The sequence below is a fragment of the Leptidea sinapis genome, chromosome 1 (genome assembly GCF_905404315.1).
Source record: "Leptidea sinapis chromosome 1, ilLepSina1.1, whole genome shotgun sequence".
NCBI classification, from domain to species: Eukaryota; Metazoa; Arthropoda; class Insecta; order Lepidoptera; family Pieridae; genus Leptidea; species Leptidea sinapis.
This window is the reverse complement of record NC_066265.1, coordinates 18,208,992-18,231,118: the sequence shown is the minus strand read 5'-3', so window position 1 is coordinate 18,231,118 and position 22,127 is coordinate 18,208,992. Positions and strand designations below refer to the sequence as shown.

General features: G+C 34.1%; 1 protein-coding gene across 2 annotated transcripts in view; it reads right to left on the bottom strand.

Moving 5' to 3' along the window:
* Positions 1-22,127, bottom strand: part of LOC126970296 (mucin-4-like) — a 148,711-nt gene that overhangs the window by 5,930 nt on the left and 120,654 nt on the right. For both annotated transcript variants that reach the window (XM_050816135.1, XM_050816143.1), the window contains exons 2-6: positions 7,403-7,556; positions 4,744-7,198; positions 4,009-4,195; positions 2,498-2,670; positions 401-626 (exon numbers count right to left, since the gene is read on the bottom strand). In XM_050816135.1, coding sequence (XP_050672092.1) covers positions 401-626; positions 2,498-2,670; positions 4,009-4,195; positions 4,744-7,198; positions 7,403-7,556 — 3,195 coding nt within the window. The remainder of the gene's footprint in view (positions 1-400; positions 627-2,497; positions 2,671-4,008; positions 4,196-4,743; positions 7,199-7,402; positions 7,557-22,127) is intronic.

The window sequence follows — 22,127 nt, the reverse complement described above, 5'->3', positions numbered from 1 at the left end:
GTAGGTAATGCACTTATGAAATATAATGGTAATAATAAATAATGCAAAATATTTTTTTATTTTTTTTATTGACTAAATTGAAAATTGAGTAATCACAAGGGTATATGACCCCAAATTACTACTGCTACTGAGAATCTTATTCGTAAATGTCTACATAACTACTTAACACAAATTCACACACACACACACACACAAAATTATATATAAAATAGTAATTGTTGCCCTCATTAGTTGCATAACCACCATTTTTAGTCAACTTAAAATATGTTGTTTGTTTTCTTTGACATTTTACAATGCACAACTGGGAAGACGGTAATTTTAAGCAAATTGTATTATCTTTTTGCAAACAATAAAGATTTATTAATATTATTATATTAGTTTAAAATTTCACTGGACTCACCTAGAGTAACAATTTCCCAGAGCAGAATTCCGAATGCCCAAACGTCGCTGTGGTGGCTGTAAACGTTGTAGAGAAGTGCCTCGGGTGCCATCCAGCGTACGGGGAGCGCTCCTCGTGACGTACGCGCAGATGCGCCGGCGCAGCGCGACATGCCAAAGTCCGCGATCTTGCACAGCTTGTTGTGGTCGACCAGTACGTTGCGTGCGGCCAGATCGCGGTGCACAATCTGCAAGTTCATGCTAACTTTTATGAATATGATTTTTTTATGACAATAAGGAAATAGACGAGCAGGACGTTCAGCTATTGATACGCACTGCCCATTACAATGCAATTCTGCTCAGGATTCTTGAAAAACTCAAAAATTCTGAGCCGCACTACAATTGTGCTCGATTGATTGTGTACAATGCTAAGTCACATTTGCCCAGTATTTCACTAGCTACGGCGCCCTTCATACCGAAACACAGTAATGCTTACACAATTCTGCTTCACGGTAGAAATAGGCGCCGTTGTGGTACCCATAATCTAGCCAGCATCCGGTCCAAAGGAGCCTCCCACCACCCATAAGATGTTAAGTCTCATTTGCCCAGTAATTTCACTAGCTACGGCGCCCTCCAGGCCGAATCACAATAAAACTTACACATTACTGCTTCACGACATAAATAGTGCAAAGTAGCCCCACTGGTGCAGAAGTGGACGCCGTTGTGGTACCCATAATCTAGCTGGCATCCTGTGCAAAGCAGCCTTCCACTGGTGAACGCTGATCTGATTTACCAGTTCCACCCTAAATTACGATAGTCCATGGATTTGGTCAACGGATGATTCTGCTCTATTTTCCTCTGGAGAACAGGTGAGGTTTATACACAATTTTTCTCTAAGTGGACTGGATACAGTAAAAAATTTGTTGTCAACTGATTTACTCACTTAGAACACAGTAAAAACCATATAATATTTCACTTCACAAGAGCTTCTCTCCAACTATCTACTATGGCACACTTATTATTAATTTTAATTTAATTGAATTGAGTTTGGGCCCAGGTCTGGTGGCTATTTTCAAGCTAACATTTCAACAATATGTAGTAGTAATGTAGAAGAAATATCTAATATATAAAATTCTCGTGTCATGGTGTTCAACATTGAACTCCTCCGAAACGGCTAGACCTATTCTCATGACATTTTGAGTGCATATTGGGTAGGTCTGAGAATCGGACAACATCTATTTTTCATCCCCCTAAATGTTAAGGGTAGTCCACGCGAAATTTTTATTTTTATTTTTTTGACATTTTTTTTTAAATTTGTTTGATTATCAGTCAGCATTAAAAAATACATACAACTTCCAATTTTCACCCATCTACGATCAACAGTTACTTTTGTATCGCGATTTTAATATCGGCAATACAACGTTTGCTGGGTCAGCTAGTGATATATAGAATTCACGTTTTCCAAAATACATTAAATTGCAATCTGGGTAGTTTTTGAGAACATAATAGTATAATAGACGACCTGTATAGCCGAGTGGTTAGCGATCCTACCTACTAAGCTAGAGGTCCCGGGTTCGAATCCCGGTAGGTGCAAGCATTTATATGATGAATATTGATGTTTGTTACCGAGTCATGGATGTTTAAATGTATTTATGTATGTTTACATGACTTTATGTATGTTTAAGTAAGTATATTGTATTAAATATATCATTGTCTTGTAACCCATAACACAGACTATATATGCTTAACTTGGGGCAAGATAATTTGTGTAAGAAGTGTGTCAAATTTATTATTATTCTCTTTATTACAATTTTATCTTATTTTCTACATTTATATATATAACATATTTATAAAAAAACAATATTACAAATATAAATATAAAAAATAGAGTCCCGCCGGCGTTGGTTCACGACAATTCCGCCGGTGGTTAGGGCGACCGACTGAGGAACTTCCGCACGATGCGTGCCGTTCCCAAAACAGCTGCTTTCTGTAACTGACCCTTTATACAGTTATTAAGTGAGAGCCTCTTGAGATGATGGTCGAAGCTCTTTGCTGTAAGACCGTTATTATTATTATTTTTATAATGTAGACATTTATGAGTAGTATATTATATGCTCACCCCCTTGGAAGCGATGTAATCCATCCCCCTTGCAACACAATAAGCAAAGACCGTGAGGTCTCGAGACGTCAGCGCGCCGCTGCCACTGAAGCGATCTGGCCTAGAACGGCGCTCACGAAGGTATGTTAGCAGTTTGCCGCACATCACGTACTCCATTATCAGAAGATAGGGTTCTGGAAGTATTGTTACAACTATATAATAAGCGAAAATAATATTATTTGAGTTTCTTTTATGGAAAAGGAGAACAAACGAGCGTACGGGTCACCTGGTGTAAAGTGATCACCGCTGCCCACATTCTATTGCAACACCAGAGTAATCACAAGAGCGTTGCTGGCCTTTAAGGACGCTTCTTTTGAAGGTACCCATATCGTACCCAAGTCTTATCACTTACATCATGGGTTGGACTTAGTATCCCGAATTAGGTAAAAAATATATATTATATATAATAATTCCCGATTAAAATGATTACCACTCTTGTTACAAGGTAATGCACCGTTTATTGCATTTCCAATACTATTAACCTACGTCTTTTTTGACATTCAACATTTATGGAGTTGATTTTGTAAAATTACATACCCATAGAAATATTGTATTGCAAAACAGGGAAAACCTTGGGAAAGCAAATGTTACAATTGTCAAAGGAATCGATTATATTGAACTTGAAAGTCAGCCATTCAGTACAATCGAGATGTAATAAAAAAGTGCTAGAATAATAGAATAGACTTAGATTAATGATTGGTCTCCGCTGCGCTCCATCTAGATAGCGCAGGCATAGTCTTAAATTGCGGCAACTTATACTACGCCCGTAGGCGTACTCGAGCCAATCTCGTGTGGTCTCTTGGCACACAATGTGACGTGTCGACATGTCAAATTTCATGTTATGTCAAACTTTGCTAATAATTTAACTTAAAATGCTGGGTTGCGTAGTTAAACATTCTAAAAATAATACTACAAGGAATAAGAAAGACGCTGAGATCACATATCATCATTAAGATGAATAGTATATTTATTATTCAAACAAAACAAATCTTATAACTATACTTACAATACAACGACTACATAAAATTTAAACTATCATTACGTGGAAGCGTACCAAGAATACTAGCAGCATTACCGCGTTGGATAGCATATCAATAAGTATTTTGAATTTTATTAATGTCAATATAAAATAACACCGAAGTGTATATAAGATATTATACAATTTGAAAGATGCCAATTGCCTTTACGAATAGCCTATACACACTACAATATATATATTGTCGCAGTTAAACAAAAAAGCTATTGTTCTCAGGTAGTGCGGTATCTAGTTCTACCGCAGCGGAGACCAATCCTTAACCTAAGACAATAGAGATGTATACATCCCAACAGGGATGTTGGCATGTATAAAAATTTAAGATGCAGCAGTTAAAGAAACCACCAAACAACGAATGTATGCTTGCACGTTTCCGCATCAAAAAGTCTTTAGAAACAGTTACTCAATTAAATTAATTTTAAATTATGAAAATATTAACCTTGTTCTGTACAACAAGCAAGAAGCGTGACAACATTGGGATGAGTCCCTATCTTCTGCATGATGCATATCTCGTGTAGAAGTTCCTGCTTCTCCTTCTGTGACGCTGACTCCTTGATAGTCTTCACAGCTACTAGCCGAGTCAGTCCGTCATGTCCATTTAGATCGTCTGCTTCTGCTTTCCAGACCTTAGAACCGACATCCAAAAAATCAATATTATTCACAGTTAGTATGGGAAAACTTAAGTACAGTATTTCCAGTTTAAAATAATTTGTGACTTTAATGATATGACTATTAATTATTTCAATCGGGCCATTATTTGGATAGTTTATTTTTTTAATAATGCAATATAACTGCATAGGTATAACGGTACTGTTAATTGTTTCTAATTGAATTTAGCTTTTTTTGCAAACCTAATAATGATTCTCTGCTAATTTTTTTTTTTATAGAATAGAAGGACAAACGAGCTTACGGGTCACCTGTTGTTAAGTGATTACCGCTGCCCACAATCACTTGCAACACCAGAGGAATCACAGGAGCGTTACCGGCCTTTAAAATTAAATTAATTTTAAAATAAACAACGCCAAATCAATCTCAAAAAATATAAAATTATATTTATAACAACATATAATTAACTTAAATAAAATAAACAGTCTCATAGTTATCATTAGAACTCAAAAACTGACTTGCTTTCCATTCTCTACAAACAAAAATATTAATCTGGATAAGTACATACCTGACCAAAATTACCCTGTCCTAACAAAGTCTGTAATCGTAACTTATTTCTTGGGAATTCCCATTTCTTATCTGGTTTAATCGGAGTTGGTAGTGGTGGTCGCGCTACAGGTGTTATTGGAGACTCCTTTTTGATTTCGCCTCCGTCGTCGAAATAGCCCTCGTACTCAGCATCAATTCCTTTAGTATTCTTTCTAAGGATATTTCTTAGGAAAAATGCAACAACAGCCAAAACCGGCAGAATACCCAGTCCTGCCAAAACGTACGATGCTGTATAGGTTTTCTCTGCCTCAATCACAACTTCTTCATTACTGACTTCGCTTCTATCGTTGTTTGACAGTGTCGAATTTAGCGTAGTTGTATTATTGTTTGGTTTACTAGTGGAGAATATTAGAGGCTTGGAGCTAGATTGAGATGATGATTTAGAGGTTACTATTAGAGTTCTTAAAGAAGTATTTTCTGTTGTGGTTTTTTGAGTTGATGATGATGTTAGTTTTGATGAAAAAGGCACTTCTGTTGTTTGTTTAATTACATCTATAATTGGTTTGATTGTTGTTGTTGTCGATAATGTTGATGTGGCTGTTGTTGTTGATGTTGAAGATGTTGTCGTAGTAGTAGTAGAGGTTGTTGTTGTGGGCCTCCGACGCTTTAATATATTTTTCGGTCGGATCGTCATTCCATTTGTAGAGTTTTCGTTATCAATTTGTCGATAAAGGTTCGCCAATTTTTCAGAAATTTTAAAGGTTGTAGATTCAATTTTTGTTTCGAATAATTTTCCATTTGCCAATGTAGGTTCCAATGGCTTATAAGTAAACAATGTGGGTGCATTGCTAGTGAAAGGTTGAAATGGATTTTCGGTGGTTGTAGTTCTTATTCTAATTCTATGCCTATGTGGCTTATAACTTGATAATGAAATTGATGATGAAGTAGTAGTTTCTGTTTCATTAACAACAACGATGATCATTGGTTCAGTAACATTAGGCTTATCGTTCAAAATATCTGCAGTGGTACTATTAGAATCGAACTCATTTGCTGGTATATCAGTTCTATTGTTACCTTTTATAATTGATGATGTTATTGAAACAGATGTTACCACTGCTGTGTATACAGATGTAGAAGAATTTTCTGTTGCAGGATTACTACTGCTTAAGGAGCTTTCAGTGCTCACAAGAGTTGTTATTTTGGACGGTCGTCTTCGTAAATTGAAATAATTTCTTGTGAGATTTTTTGGAGGTGTAGTAGATGTTTTATTTAATACTGACTCTTTAGTAGTTGCTGAGTGATTAAAATGTTCAAGCTGTTGACCTGTTCCATTATTTGTAATGATAAAATCTTTCGTTTTATTAGTAGTAAGGCCTAGGGCTACATTTTGTATCATTGGTTCAGTCACATTAAGTTGCGCAACATTTGGTGGTTTTGCGGTGGACTGCGTTGAACTTGGATGTTTACGATATGCATTTACTAAGCCAACATGGCGAGCTGGAGCTGGTCCTTTGACAGTGTTCCTTATTTTGTTCTTTTCAATTATATTTTTGACAACAGATACGTCCATATCCTCGTTTATTTCATCTTCGCCAGCACTTGTGTTTTTATACTTTTCAGTTGCAGAATACCTAGAGTTAAATTTCTTTTTTTCAGACGGTGGTATAATTAAATTAACAGCCTTTGTCGAAGCTGCCAATGTCGGAGAATTCGTAAGGTTATCACCAAAAACAGGACCACCTAGTTTTTGACCAAAATATATAAAAGGTGCTATATCTTCATCAGGTAATTCTGTCTCTAAGGGCCGAAAATGATCATATATCTCTTTAGACATAAATAGAGTTTGATTATCTCTATCCTTTTCATTATTTATTTTTATTAATTTAGTAGTCTCAGCATCTGTACTGATGGCAATAATATTGCTTTCTGTTTTTTCCTCTTTATTTAGATCGGTTGTAGTATCCTCCGCCTTTTCAGTAGTAAATTCAAAAGTTATAGTTACATTATCTTTTATTTCATAAGTAGGTGTTGTTTTATTAAGTGTTGGAGTTTGAGTTACGTTATCGGTATCAGAATAATTAAGTAAATAAAGGCCGTGATTCGACTCGTCTACTTGAAACTCTTCTTCTGGGTCCAAATCATCCTCTTTATCCAGTCCTTCTCCTTTATCAGGTGGCACGTATACAATTGAGCTACTCGTAGACGTTTCTACACTACCAGTCTTATTAAACAAATCTTTTCTTCGATTGTTCAAAAATCCAGCTCTGTTTTTATTCTCTTGATATATTCTAGGAATGAAAAGGTGTCGAATTTCATGCGGTTTTATCTCTTGTCGTGTTTCTTTCGTGCCATCTTGAGTAATAAGCCTTAAAGTTGGTGCTATAGCCTCATTCGTGGAATTCTCGAAGGTTATTCTTTTAACAATGGAGTTATTTGAATCCCGTATTTCCAACTGCGCAAAGGTAGTATTGCCTCTGAAAATAAATATACATGTAATCATTAAAATGTATATTATTATTGTCTTTGTCTCATCAAATATATTTTTTAATTTGGTCATTTCTGCTTTACTTTTATTTCAAACCTATTTCAGATAATAATATTACTGTTATTTTAAGCTCTGTATGTATAAAACATGGTAAATATCCAAGATTAATTATAAATATTGAAGAAGCACTTACTTATGCGGTTTGTGAGCTATTGATGCAATAGTGCTGATATGCCCCGCAAGCCTTCCGGAAAGCAGTTGTCTGCGTCTTGCAGCTAAGACAGACAGCAGCTGGGAGTCTCTTGTTGCGTTTGAACTGCTGGTCGTGGCGGCTCGCCGAACGGATGCTGAAAATAAATTCAAATCATATTAATATTCAATATTCTTCATTCAAGTCTGCTAATATTATTTTCTAAAGTACTTATTGATATCTTAACAACATGGAACAATTGAACGCTTTTTATTGCGTATTTTTTTAATGACAATAACAAGCACGACGTTTATCTGATTCTTGACAGAATTTTTGAAAAATCCAAAAATTCTCAATGGGACTACAATTGCGCTCATCTCCTTGAGACATCAGATGTTAAGTCTTATTTGCCTAATAATTTCACTGGCTACGGCGCCCATCCGACCGAAACACAATAATGCTTACACATTACTTCATGGCAGATAAAGGTGTCGTTGTGGTACCCATAATCTAGCCGGCATCCTGTGCAAAGGAGCCTCCCGCAGGTCAAATTATAAAATTAATAACAGGCACTATAATGTGCAATATAATAATAATATTAGCCCTCATAGCTGCCATTCGTTGGGCGACACGAACACTAGTTAGTTATAAATAAGTGGCTTCTAAATGAACAGTTACCGTGACAAGACAATCATTGTATGTAATCGTTTGTCTTTCAAATCCTTCACCTCATTGAAACAATAGCGCTGTCGAAATTATATTCAACATAACCCTGACATCAGTTAAATATATACTATAACAAAGAATTAGTATTAAAAATAAGGAATTGATTCATCGACAACGCGTATATGTTCCAAACGGCTAGGAGGGAACACACAAAACACATTCAAGGGAATAAACATTTTCAACGTTTATAAACATTCAAAATTCTTGTAAGACCTAATGGACTAATGTTGATTGGAACTTGTAGTTTATGACGTTAGCTTGAATGTTCAATACATTTTAAATCTCGGCACACGTTTCCTAGTCAGTAGCCTCGATTTTTCCACAGCTCATTTGTTTTTTAAATATAGGAAGTCGAGGGTAGGTGCGCTAGTGCAAGCAGGGGGCACAATAGATTCTAGGATTTAAGTGCATCTAAATCCCCTACTCATAATAATAAATAGCTTGATGGTACTAAAAAATAGAAACAGATTGAATTGATATTAAGTATTCAGATCATTTCGATTCCAACGTTTTAAGAGTAACAAGCAAACATAATGTATAGAAGGTAGTGTTACCACCGCAGTCCCCGCTACTGTTGCATTGAACCCGACAACAATTAACAATAGCAGCTCCCACACTCTAATCATGTTTCCACCGTTTAAAAATACTGTTGTGGCACCATTACTATTTTGTAAAATATTTTATATGTATAAGAATTTCATGCAACGTTTGTCAACAACAACTGTTGATGCAAGGACCCGGACGGCAGCGTCAGGAACTATATAACAGCACAATTTTTTAAAGTCAACGTTAAAAAAAATTATTCAATTAGGCTTAAATTAAGCGCTTTTGTATTGCCAATATAAATATTTCTTATAATTACTGAATTTACTATATGCTCGGAAAAAGTTGAGCTTGTGAGGAGAACATACAAGAAACTCAACGGCCACTCTTTTCAATCAAATTGAGTATTTTGTAATGGCTGTAATATACAAAAAAATCAAATTAGTTTGTAAGGTGCTGAATGAAACGTGTTTAAATAATATACATTATTTCATAAAAAACAATAAAGAATTAACTGCTTAAATAATATAAATTATTGTATATTGTATGCATCAACCTTTAGAGCTTGAATTCATTGTTTGTGTAAAGATCCTTCGTAAACATGATGATCGTTATTACTGTCAAAGCCATCAGTTACTATGAATTGCCTTCGATATAAGCGTTAGTATTAAAATTACTGAATATTAAAATTCAAACCTATTGTAATTATTAAAAAAGGTAAAATATCATTGAAAGTTGAATACCTACGAGATTTCAAAACAAAATATGTTTAGGTACCATTTATGGATGACTGTTTAGGGTCTTTTAACAAACAAATAATGTATTAATTGTTGTGCAAAATTATAACCTACTAGCTGACCCGACAGACGTTGTTCTGTATATAATAAATAAAATAATGTTTTTATATGAATTTGTCAATAATATATCATAACATAAAAAATTACTTCGTAAAATATGCACCCTGCTGTCGTAATGAAATTGTTTCACAGCAGAACTGTCAAAGCGTGCGTCAATAAATTCTCTCATAGAAATTATGTATGGAAACATCAAAGGAAAAACAAATTTGTTGTTTTTATTTAATTTAGCAGCATTTTCCTATTTATTCACCTTTTAAACCTTCTCTGGACTTCCACAAATAATTCAAGACCTAAATTTGGCAAATCGGTCAAGCTGTTCTCGAGTTTTAGCGAGACTAACGAAGAGTAATTCATTTTTATATAGATAGATAGATTGTGTTAAAGTTATATGACATAATATATTACTTTGAGTAACTTCAGCTTAAATAAATAATAGTATCAACTACTAAGTAACTCGTAACAACTCTTTTATTGCCTATTTTAATTTCAGTAGACATTTTACAATGTAATGTTAATAAATGGCATTCTTTGCATTGCATCTCAACTATTATATATATTTGCATCTAAACACTATTAAACATTGTAAAGCTTAACCCCCTTATTCATAATGGTCCGCTAACTTTAAACAGCCGCTTAGGAGTGTTTTATCTCATTCTGACTTAGGTCAATAGAAGAAGACAGAGTGAGAATTAGCAATGCTTTAAGTTAGCAGACTATTATGAATAAGGGGGTTAAAGATTAATGAAAAAGTAAGATACGGTTGTGACAGTAAAATTACACAACCTCCAAAGATATTCGCGTGTGGTGTTGGTCTGAGAACCTGAATGAATACCAATTGTTTGAGTTGGCATAATAACAGTACATGATTATTTATAATAGATGTATGCGTTTATTACTAGACTAATCTTTCATAATATCTGCCGTTTGTTGTTTCATAAATTCATTCAAATTATAATCGCTTACGGGGCATCTTATCTTATCGTTGGGGCAGTAAAGTCCTCGAATCCACGTACCGGAAAACGATCTGGTCTAGATCGCCGGAATACGTTAGATGAGGGCAGCGCAGGACCGATCGTCGTGGAAATCTTTGGGGGAGGCCTTTCTCCAGCAGTGGACGTCTTCAGGCTGATGATGATGATGATGATAACCGCTTATAAAATGCTCACAGAATCCCTTTATTTATTTACGGTGTGTGTGGATGATGCAGCTACTGTACTCAATAGCTTATGTTTTGTATTAATTTAAAATTAATTTTATGACTTACTCGTGTAAGGCACTGACTATTTGACGTTAGAGTATGTTTATTGCATGACTTAACATATTATATTTTAATTGAAATGATTTGTAAAACGATCAAAATGTAAATCTTGATTTAAAAGTGTGGCAAAAGTAGCAGTAGATTCAATAGGATTTTTTTTTATATTCATAAGTGTCATTTTCCTGACCTATACATGAATAAAGAGATTTTGATTTAGATATTTGGTTTTTTTAGTTCATTCAACAAATAGGTAAAATACGCAGGTAAAATACATCATCTATTTTTTTAAATACATTTAATAAATAATCGCTTTATCCCAAATTAAAAATATGATGAATAATTTAACGGTTTATTATTTAATTTCATCTCTACATTTTCACTAAAAATAATAACATTTTTCTTCGATGCCATCTAGCATTTCTATTAATATATTAGGAAAAGAAGTAATTATCGACATCTGTATAACATTGTATCAGAAACAGTATCAGCTGTTATCAGCATGTTATTTTTAAAATAAAATTGAATAATAAGTGCAAAATCAACAGAAAACAAAAAAATAATAATGTTTATTTTGCTTTAGTTTATTTTTTCTTAATATACATTTACATATATTATATGTAAAAAAATGAAGTTAGGTAAATTATTTATATTCACAATAATATAATATAATAATATATAATATAATATTGACACACTTTTTACACAAATAATCTTGCCCCAAGTTAAGCATATATAGCCTGTGTTATGGGTTACAAGACAATGATATATTTAATACAATATACTTACTTAAACATACATAAATTCATATAAACATACATAAATACATTTAAACATCCATGACTCGGAAACAAACATCCATATTCATCATATAAATGCTTGCACCTACCGGGATTCGGACCCGGGACCTCTAGCTTAGTAGGTAGTTAGGTACAATAGGGGTTTTTTTTTTATTTAATTAAATTGCCTTACATGCGATTTAGTTACTAAACAAAATTGTAGTACCAAATAATTATCACATGCACCTCGTAATAAGGGAGAGCAATTTAGTAAGCAAGTAATAAAGTAAGGTAATTTAGCTTATTTTTTTACTTAAGTAAAAAAATAAAAATTATCTTATTGAGATAGCTTAGGTAATAGGAAGTCAGTAAGTATTAATAGTTAAAAGCTGAAATTTTGACACGATGACACTTAAATTCCATTTTTATATTCATATTAATTATATTATGAGCTCCAGCATCATACATCCTCGTGCTAATAGGTAGGTACTTATAATACTAAGCTGGGAAAAAATGTGTGTGAATAAATAATTTGGTCGGTATTATTATCACTACTCATTGTTTTAGGATCAAGCCTTATTAATATAAAAATCGTATTTAGTAACAAAAAACTGTAATAATAGAATTTAAATTATTTTAATCGACCACCCCGTACCGGTGCTACAACTTGAATGCCTGTATTCGTGGTCAACTGACAACGTCATATTGTTGCTGTCAAATTCAAATTCAAATTCAAATAATTTTATTCAAAATAGGATGTGACATCACTTATTGAAAGTCAAAAAACTACCACCCATTCCAAAATGAATGCCTCAGGCCTAAGAAGAATGGGCGCAACAAACTCAGCGGGCTTTTTTTTCGATCAAAAATATGTTTTACAATTAATGTAACATTTACAAAGTAACAAAGTAACATTGTACAATTAAAATTATTATTTAATAGCCTGAAGACGGTCGCTCCATTCCCAATCTGTGGTATCATTAAGAAAGTCATTTATGTTATGTTAGTAACCTTTACCACACAAACGTTTCTTAACAATTCTTTTGAATAACGTAATACTTTTGTTTTGACCATTTTCTGGGATCCTGTTGTAAAAGCATATATACATCACCCCACAAAAGACTTGCTAACTCGACTTAGTCGAGTATTAGGCATTATAAGTTTATGCCTGTTTCTGGTGTTAACATTATGATTATGACAGTTTCTGGCAAATTCACTTATGTGCCTATGAAGTCAGTTGACTGTCTATATTTTACATTTTAATCGATTATTACAATTTAACAATAAAATTGATAGTTAAATAAATCATGCTAATTAATTAAAATCAACCAAATATTGAAATTTATATAAATTAAAATTATAAATATGTTGGTAATGCTAACAGAATCTTAAACCCAGCAATGTATTTAACACTTAGCTACTTATTGTTGGAGTTATTCAACTGTATTCTCGAGTTCCTAAGCTAAGCAAAAACACTAATTATTCATATCTAACGTCAATCATAACCAGTTGTATGAAAGTGTTTTATGAGGTATGACTGCGTTTTTGCATTCAAAGTCACAGTGGAACAATGACGTGTATATTATTATCAACAGATTTATAATATAGCTGACCCGACAGACGCTGTTCTGACAATTGAATAATAATTCAATTTTAAATATTTTTATTCAAAATAGGATTCAAATTCACATATTGAACATCAAAAAAATCGTACAATAAACATTTATAATTAAAAAGCCTGAGGGTGTCCACTTGATTCACAGTCTGTGGTATCATTAAGAAAATCATTTATGTTAAAATAACCTTTTTCACACAAACTTCAACAATTCTTTTGAATTTCGTAACATATTTGTTTCGTACATTTTCTGGGATCATATTGTAAAAGCATATACATCGCCCAAGGAGACTTACTAACTGGACTCAACCGAGTAAGGCATAACAAGTTTATGTTTGTTCTTCGTGTTAACATTGTCATAGTGTCTATTAAATTCCTTAATGTGCTTATTAACATATTATAGAACTATAATAATGATATAAATATTCGAGAATAATGAATTCTAAAGCAATCGGAAATGTGAAGTCAAAGTTAATGAGTTAAAAATGGAACAAAAACGTATTTCTAAATGATTTTATAATATTATGGAGTTGTAAGATGATAAGGATTATAACAGTATATATTTGTGTAAACAGCTCTTAAATTATTACCGCTTTATAATTGCAAATTTTTTAAAGGACAATGCCGTCATGGACTTCTCTGTAGACCTATATAAGATACACAATTCCACCATACATTATTTTGTTACAACTCAAAAGGTTTAGACAGAGTTTTCGTTGAGAGCAGACGGCTTATTTTTTTCCGACGCCTCCAACAAATATCGTTATTGATTACAAAAATATATACAAAAACTTACCAAACTATATATTAAAAGCCTCCTCGATTACCACGCTGTCTATTGGTGAAAACATAATGAAAAACGGTGCAATAGGTTTTGAGAATAGTGATATAGTAAGTAACATAAATAAACTAAAACAATTCGTTAATCATCTGTATTCTAAAAGCAATGCTAAACCTAAAAGATGGATCACTTTACAGTTTGTAGCGCGACAGAAATGCGATTTCTTAAGATCGCCTGGTAAAGCCATTAGCCAAAGAAGTCAAATCCTGTCGCAAACTTTTTTTGTAGGAATATAGGATGACAAATGGCTTGTGGTTTATGATCTAATGGCAAATGATGCTTGCCTTTCATGGTTCATTGTAACTCAGATTACAAAAGCGTTAGGTGGCTATCGAATAGTCTAGAAGCACTAGATGTGATGAATTTTTTTAAGTTGCTGTTTAATTGGACGAAAAAAGTTAATGTTTATAAAAAGCCACAGACACACCACTGCACGCTATGTACTTCTACCATTAGAAATATAATTGAAGCGAGAAAAATATATAATAGCATAATATGTTATCAGGTTAGTACCTTGAAGTCACGGATGCTATGAATCTCTTATCAATAATTACTATCCGAGAACGTTTTTTTTTTAAATGAAAATAAGGGACGAGACGAGCAGGACGTTCAGCTGATGGTAAATGATACGTACGTACTCGTTACAGTGCAGTTTAACTATGATTTAACTCAAAATGTCCCCGGAATATAGAAATATTTAAAATAATGTGACAAATAATGCCAGAATCTTCATATAATTTGACTTGAGACGAATTTAAATTAAATATTGCAGCTACTTCATTTTTCTTACCAGATTTAATTACGTAATCGCTAGGGGCAATGTATTTATTTATTCAGAATATTATATACATTTTGATAAATATACATTGTTTTTACAAAGCCGGTTTGACTCCGGGATCGTACAGTCTCACTAAATTAACTAAGAATTAAAAGTACTAATTTTGTTTCAACAAATACTTTTCAAAAGATATTTTTTAACATTATTTTAAGCTAAATAAAAAAGGGATGATGTTTTAATAGTTCAATCACCATAATAATTACTGACAGGTACATAAAATTCGACCGTGGATATTTTCCTAGTGTTATTTCTGTGGCTTACCAGAGATAGACTATGCTCCCGAGTGCCATGATGTTTAGCTAATAGTAAATATTTCTATTTTAACCTACCGAAAGCCTTTTTCTAATTTCTTACAGTTATTTTTACATCTCAGTTTAGTTTTTTATCAACAAGTAGTTTTTTGGAACCTAATTTCACAAATTAATTTAAATTTGCTTAAAAAGTTAATCCAAAGCATTCAAGGGCCTATTCTATTTTTTTTTTTATGGAATAGGAGGACAAACGAGCGTACCTGGTAAACGAGCGTACGGTGTCACCTGTTGTTAAGTGATCACCGCCGCCCACAATCTCTTGCAACACCAGAGGAATCACAGGAGCGTTGCCGGCCTTTAAATATATATACTATAGTGGACACACTTAGACGAGAAGGTGGAGGCCATGTATGAGGACATCTCAACAGCCATTCACACTCCTAAGACCCATTTCAACGTTGTCATGGGAGACTTCAACGCAAAACTGGGCAAACGTAGCGGCGATAAGTTGAGAGTGGAGCAATTTGATTATCGGAACGCCCGAGGCCAGATGCTTGCTGACTTCATAGAGAAGGAGGATCAGTCATTAAGCCAGAACAACTCAAATTGACTTGGATCAGCCCTGATGTCCACTAGGAACACAATATTAGATAAACATTTCAGCGTCCTCTTAGGTACTCTATAACATGAATGGTAGAACTTCCCGGATAACATACACACGTTTTATCCCCTAAAACGCGGTAGAGTTGATTCGCGTTATAGACCCATGCGTTATTTCGATATAACGCGTTTTTACGACCACGTAATTCGTAATTATAATGATTATTCAGTTTTCATAACAAGTATTTCCAATTGTTTGCCTAGTTTTACTATTTAATTATAGTTTTTAATACATAAATTTAAAAAGATACTTAATTTTGTAATAACACAATTGACACACTTGCAAAGGTACACAAAGCTAATTATGTACTGTACAAATTATTATAAATTTCACAGTTGGTTTTATTTTATTTTATTTCGCGCTAGTATAGTATAGGAAGTAAAAGTATATAATCTACATATGTGGACCAGGAAATGTATTTTTCTACTTTCATGCACAGCTAGGTGGCGTTATGTTTTGCATTACTATGCAAGTTATAAGTGCATGAGTGACCTAACGCAATTGCAATGTCGAGGAACAATAGCGCGTGCCTTATCGCACGACAGACCGCGTTAATTGTTAACACTGCGTCATTATGACTTGTTATAGCGACTGGGGTTCTACCTTATTATTTGTTGTAAAATTATACATTTTAGATATGAGATCATTGGGCGAACGAGAAATCAATTGGATGATATTGTTTTGGATAGAGAAGAATTTTTTTCAAAGTAAAACTATTGATATTTTTTCAATAGTGACTTTTTTTCCATTTATTCGGTTTATACCATAGAAATAAAATATTTTCTGTTTGATAGTAATAAATTGTTTCTTATAAAAGTAGATAATAATGGGAGTAGATGTGACTTTTATTACGTGGGTGACCCTAAAATTTTTTAGAACTGGCCAGTTAGAAACATTGCTAATGAAAACTTTTTTTGAATTTCAATTTTAGAACTCTTTGGTAAACTAATGTAGTATAATGTATTCATTTGTCATTTGTTTTTATGAATTGGCGGCTCTCTAAATCAAATCTCTAAAAAAAATCTCTAAATCTAAAACTCTTGTTACACGTGAAAATGAACCTTACGCGATAAAATTTTCGGTCAATGATTTATTATGACTTTCGTTGTGGGCTTACTCAACAACAAAGCTATGATAGGCTGCGATTAGCATTTCTTAATGAAGCCCCATCTCGTGCCACTATTTACCATTGCTTTAAGGGTGATAGCAATCTCAATGATGATCCGCTACTGAAGATAGCATAAGTGCTGTGCGACGCTTGATAGAGGAAGATAAGAGAGTGACCTATCAGCAGATACGGGCAAGCCTAGGCATTGGTATGAGTCAAGTTCGAAAATTATTACACGAACATTTAGGCGTCAGGAAGCTTTGTACCAGATGGATTCCCCATACTTTTACCGACGACCAGAAACACCTTCGCATGGACTCATGTCGCCAAATGTTAGATAAGTACAACGGCGGTGACTCAAATGCTGTATTTGTCATCGTCACAGGTGATGAAAGCTGGATATATTGCTACGAACCCGAAACCAAAAGACAATCAGCTCAGTGGATGTTTCCTTTCGAGGATCCGCCAACTAAGGTAAAGAAAGGAAGAAGTCAAGGAAAATAGATGATTGCCTCAAGATGGAAGGACAGTTACTGCAGACTAGTATGCCAATCGCTGTTTGCCTGTTGTCTTGGAAAAAATTCGACAGCAGCGCTCTCGAAGCAGGATCCTCCTTCACCACGACAATGCTTCAGCGCACTCCGCAAAACCGACTGTTGAATATTTGACTATGGCAGGTGTCGAGATAATGAGTCATCCACCATACAGTCCTGACCTGGCGCCCTGCGACTTTTATTTATTCCCAAGAACTGAAGATAAAATTCGAGGTATTCGCTTTACGAGCCTTGAAGTTGCGGTGAATGCGTACGAAAATGCCATAGAAGAGACCCCTAAGGTAGAATGGGCCCACTGCTTTCCTCAGTGGTTTCATCGAATGCGATGATGTGTAGAGATGAACGGAGATTACTTCGAAAAACAATAAAAATATTGGCAACTTTCCACATTAAGCCGTTTTTCATTTTCTAAACATTTTCAGTGTTACCTAGGTATATCCTGAACCTGCATGCCGATATATCAATCTTAATTTCCAAATATATACCACATAAAATGTGCTTACCTGCCACATTCCCGCTATCCCAAGAAATAGTCAAAATAACGCAAAATTGGAACCATTTCTTAACGGCTTATATAAGAAAAAAGCCGTTCCATTAGTTGTATGAAACGTGTAGTCATTGACGATCGATAGGTTGACAGGTGACGGCTATGATCTTGTAAAAAACGGAGATAGCTGACATGACATCCACTACATTTTAAGCAACTGTTCACTTTCAAACTTAGCCGGATTATACATCGTCGCCAATCGCCATGCTGTAATTACTACTATTTCAAACTTATGTCAAATTAATGCACGTTTCATACTAAACTAAACTTCAATTTTTACTTAGGCAGTCCTGCCTCTAATTACGTAGTATTTACATCCTCTATGCTCGCACCATTCATAGGGTATGTTCCTATATGCACTGCGAGCACTGCACAGTGCTATCACTGTAGAAAAATTCGTTCCGTTATGGACTGCCAGTCCTGACTGTCATAAATCGCCGCCTTATTCTACTGTGAGTAAGGTACCCGCAGTACTTTGATCACGTGATCAGTCAAAACCACTCGAGTGCCTTACGTCTTATAAACAATACTTACAGTTTAATCACAAATATTTTTAATTTGACAGTACTCCAACAACATTTTTTTAACGAACTAGAAAACTTTAATACACTCATTTGAATGCTGCGTCAAAAAATGCGGCTGACAGTAAACGGGATTGCGTTCCGTTTTAAATAGTAACCAATATAACTGGCTATAAAGGAACGGCTTCATACTGTAGTAAATTGACGTCACACTGTACAGTGGTCGCAGTACATATCGGAACATACCAATAGTTATATAAGTATTTAGTGAAGTACGTAGAACTTATGAAAATTGTTATAATTATATGCATATGCTATACGAATAAAGATAAGCTCTGTGTGAAAAATTGCTTCCTGAATGCAGTGTTTGTGCGGAAGTTTCGTAACCTTCGTAGTATAGATATATTAAATAAAATTAAAATTAAATATTTTATAAATTTTGCACAACCACAGCAATGAAAATATCGACTCATAATAACTAAAGTTTATCTTTAATGGCCCTTTGGATTTATGTTTGTAATATGTGACATAAATTAATAACTATTGTGCTTAATTAAATTAACACACATTCAAATAAACTAATTATATGAATAAAGGCATTTAAAGTGTTAATTTTTTTACAGTACAGTTTCAATTACAATGCCATTGCAATGCAGTGCTGCTCAGGATTCTTGAAAAACCCAAAAATTCTGAGCGGCACTATAATTGCATTCGTCATCTTGAGACATAAGATGTTGTCTCTTTTGCACAGTAATTTCACTAGCTATAGCGCCCTTTAGACTGAAACACGATAATGTTTACACGTAACTGCTTCACGGCAGAAATAGGCGCCGTTGTTGTACTAATAATCTAGCCGGCATCCTGTGCAAAAGAGCCTCCCTCTCGTACTCACATTTCGTGGAAATGTGGAAAATGGCATCAAAGATCGATCATTATCATATAAATGCCTGCTAGACTTCCATTTTTAAATGCTGTATTTGATAGTGAAATCCATAGATATATTATTTCACTGACGTTAGTAAGATACGGTACTTTTGAATAAAGGCATACATGACTGTGAAGGACCGACATTGGATAGACCCCTTACTTACTTAGGATCTACCTTACAGTTGATAGCCTGCTCAACCTGTAGATGAAGCCACAACCTGAGAGTTGAACAAGGCATACAAGATTTTATCTACGATACGTCACTCGATCGGTTGGCTCAGTCGGAAAGAGCGCTCGCACGGAACGCGAGAGGTCGCGGGTACGTGTTCCGCATCGTTCATAACATTTTGTTTTCAAATTTTATTTGTGTGGATATAGTAATGTTTTCATTAAGAGGTAGAGATATGCCATCTACGACTTTCCTGTAGACCGATATAAGATACCCAATACCACCATACATTATTTTGTTATATCTCAAATGGTTTAGATAGCGTATTCATTGAAAGCTCTCAGACGGCTTATTTTTTCCGACATCTCCAACAAATGTCGTTAATATTTAAACAAAAATGTTTCCAAAAACTTAACAAATCATATGCTAAAACCTTACTCGAGAACCCCGCTATCCATTAATGAAAACAACATGAAAATAGATGTTGTAGCTTATGAGTTTTTCGCGAACAGACAGACAGACAGACGCTGTGGAGGACTTTGTTTTATAATATTATGTAGTAATATTTAAATGACGTTCCATTTGGTCATACACTTCACGCAAATATTTATATTACTCATACAATAGGTAATAAAGTCCATTGTAAAGTATTGCGCTGGCTTGTCGCTAGAAGCGGTTTAGCCTACTCTAAAGCCTTCAACGCCTCAAGCTACAATCAGTAAAAAATATCGAAACCAAAATATTAGCAACTGTGTTTGAATAAAATTTACTCTAAATCAGTCTTGAACATTACCGTAGACAGAACGGAGAAAAATTATTTAAACGATAGATGATAATAAAATACAAACTACATTAGTACACAGATTCTAAATAATATTCAAACATTTTATTCAGAAAAAGAATTTAAAATCATTTACTGATCGTCAAAAACTACCACCCATTCGAAAATTTTACCTGTGAAGTGCGGAACGGAAAAGCGCAAGAAACTCAGCGGTCTCCTTTTGATTTGTTCTTTATTCTTTTGAATTTCATGCCACATTTTTTTGTAATTTTTCTGAGATCATGTTTTAAAAGTATAATTATATACATCGCCCTAAAAAACACTTACTAACTCGACCTAACCGAGTAGTAAGTAGGCATAATAAATTTATGTTTGGTCTCGGTGATTATGATATTCACAAAACAGTAAGTAAAAAGAGCTGTCTCTTCATAGATTCATACGATTTAACGTTGGAGAAAAAGGGATAGGCAGCAATATACACTGTTTGGGTACCAGGCGATCAAAGTTGATGAAGAGATTGTCTTATGTATGACGCGAGTATACCTTAACATATTCTGACATTATGCACAACGTTTTACTGCATAGATATGGAAGACATATACCAGGAGAACATAAATATGGTAGCGGTGTTAGAAAGTAGTCTTTCAAAGAGGTTTAAATTATGTGTCATCCTAGCAACGTGTACCAGGACTTTATATGCAGCTTAGAGGTTCATGCACAATCACTCAAAATAAAAAATATGTAACATAAGAAATAATAAGTCATTCAAGAAGATTAACACCTTAAAACAACTAGTCGCTATTCGGATTTACAGATTTTGTAAATAGTCTTTTATACGCTAATTAATTCTTTACACACAAAATCATAGATCTATTAATTAAAAATGCATTGATCGTAGGTCAACAATATCATTCGAACAACGTGTTTATTAACAAAACAAGGACGTCAACTATAGTCAAGTGCCGCCATAGACTCCGTCTATCTCATACCTTGGCAAGTTTGATTGAATCATCAATTCATCAATTGCTATTATCATTATTCAAATAGAAACGAGATCTTAGACTGAACAAAGGAATTTAACCTTGTGTATGTCAAATCGATAGTAACGCGTTTTATTTACATACCGCCCGCTTTAAAAAAAATGTAATCAATTCTGAAGTGTACTTAAGTAACTTCATAATCATTAACAATTTCTTAAATCACTCTTCAATTTAACAATCAAGCATAGTGTCATAGTTTGTTTATTTGTTTAATTGTATTTACACAATAAATAAATTCACACATTTTAAGTACATAAGTAATAATATGTACACTTCATAAAGGGCATACGTTCTTTTGAAATTTTAAAACGTTATACATGGTCTAGTTAATATATATAATATTATATAATACAATCATAATCATCATTTTTTAAGCCAGTAAGGGACGAGACGAGCAGGACATTCAACTGATGGTATACGGCCTGCCCATATAATACAATGCAGTGCCGCTCAGGATTCTTGAGAAACCCAAAAATTCTGAGCGGCACTACAATTGTGAACGTCACCTTGAGACATAAGATGTTAAGTATAATTTGCTCAGTAATTTCACTAGCTACGGCACCCTTTAGATCGAAACACAATAATGCTTATACATTACTGCTTCACGGCAGAAATAGGCGCCGTTGTGGTACCCATAATCTATCCGGCATCCTGGGCAAAGGAGCCTCCCACTGGTGAAATCTCCACGACGCTTGATCCAGCGCTTCCCTCGTCC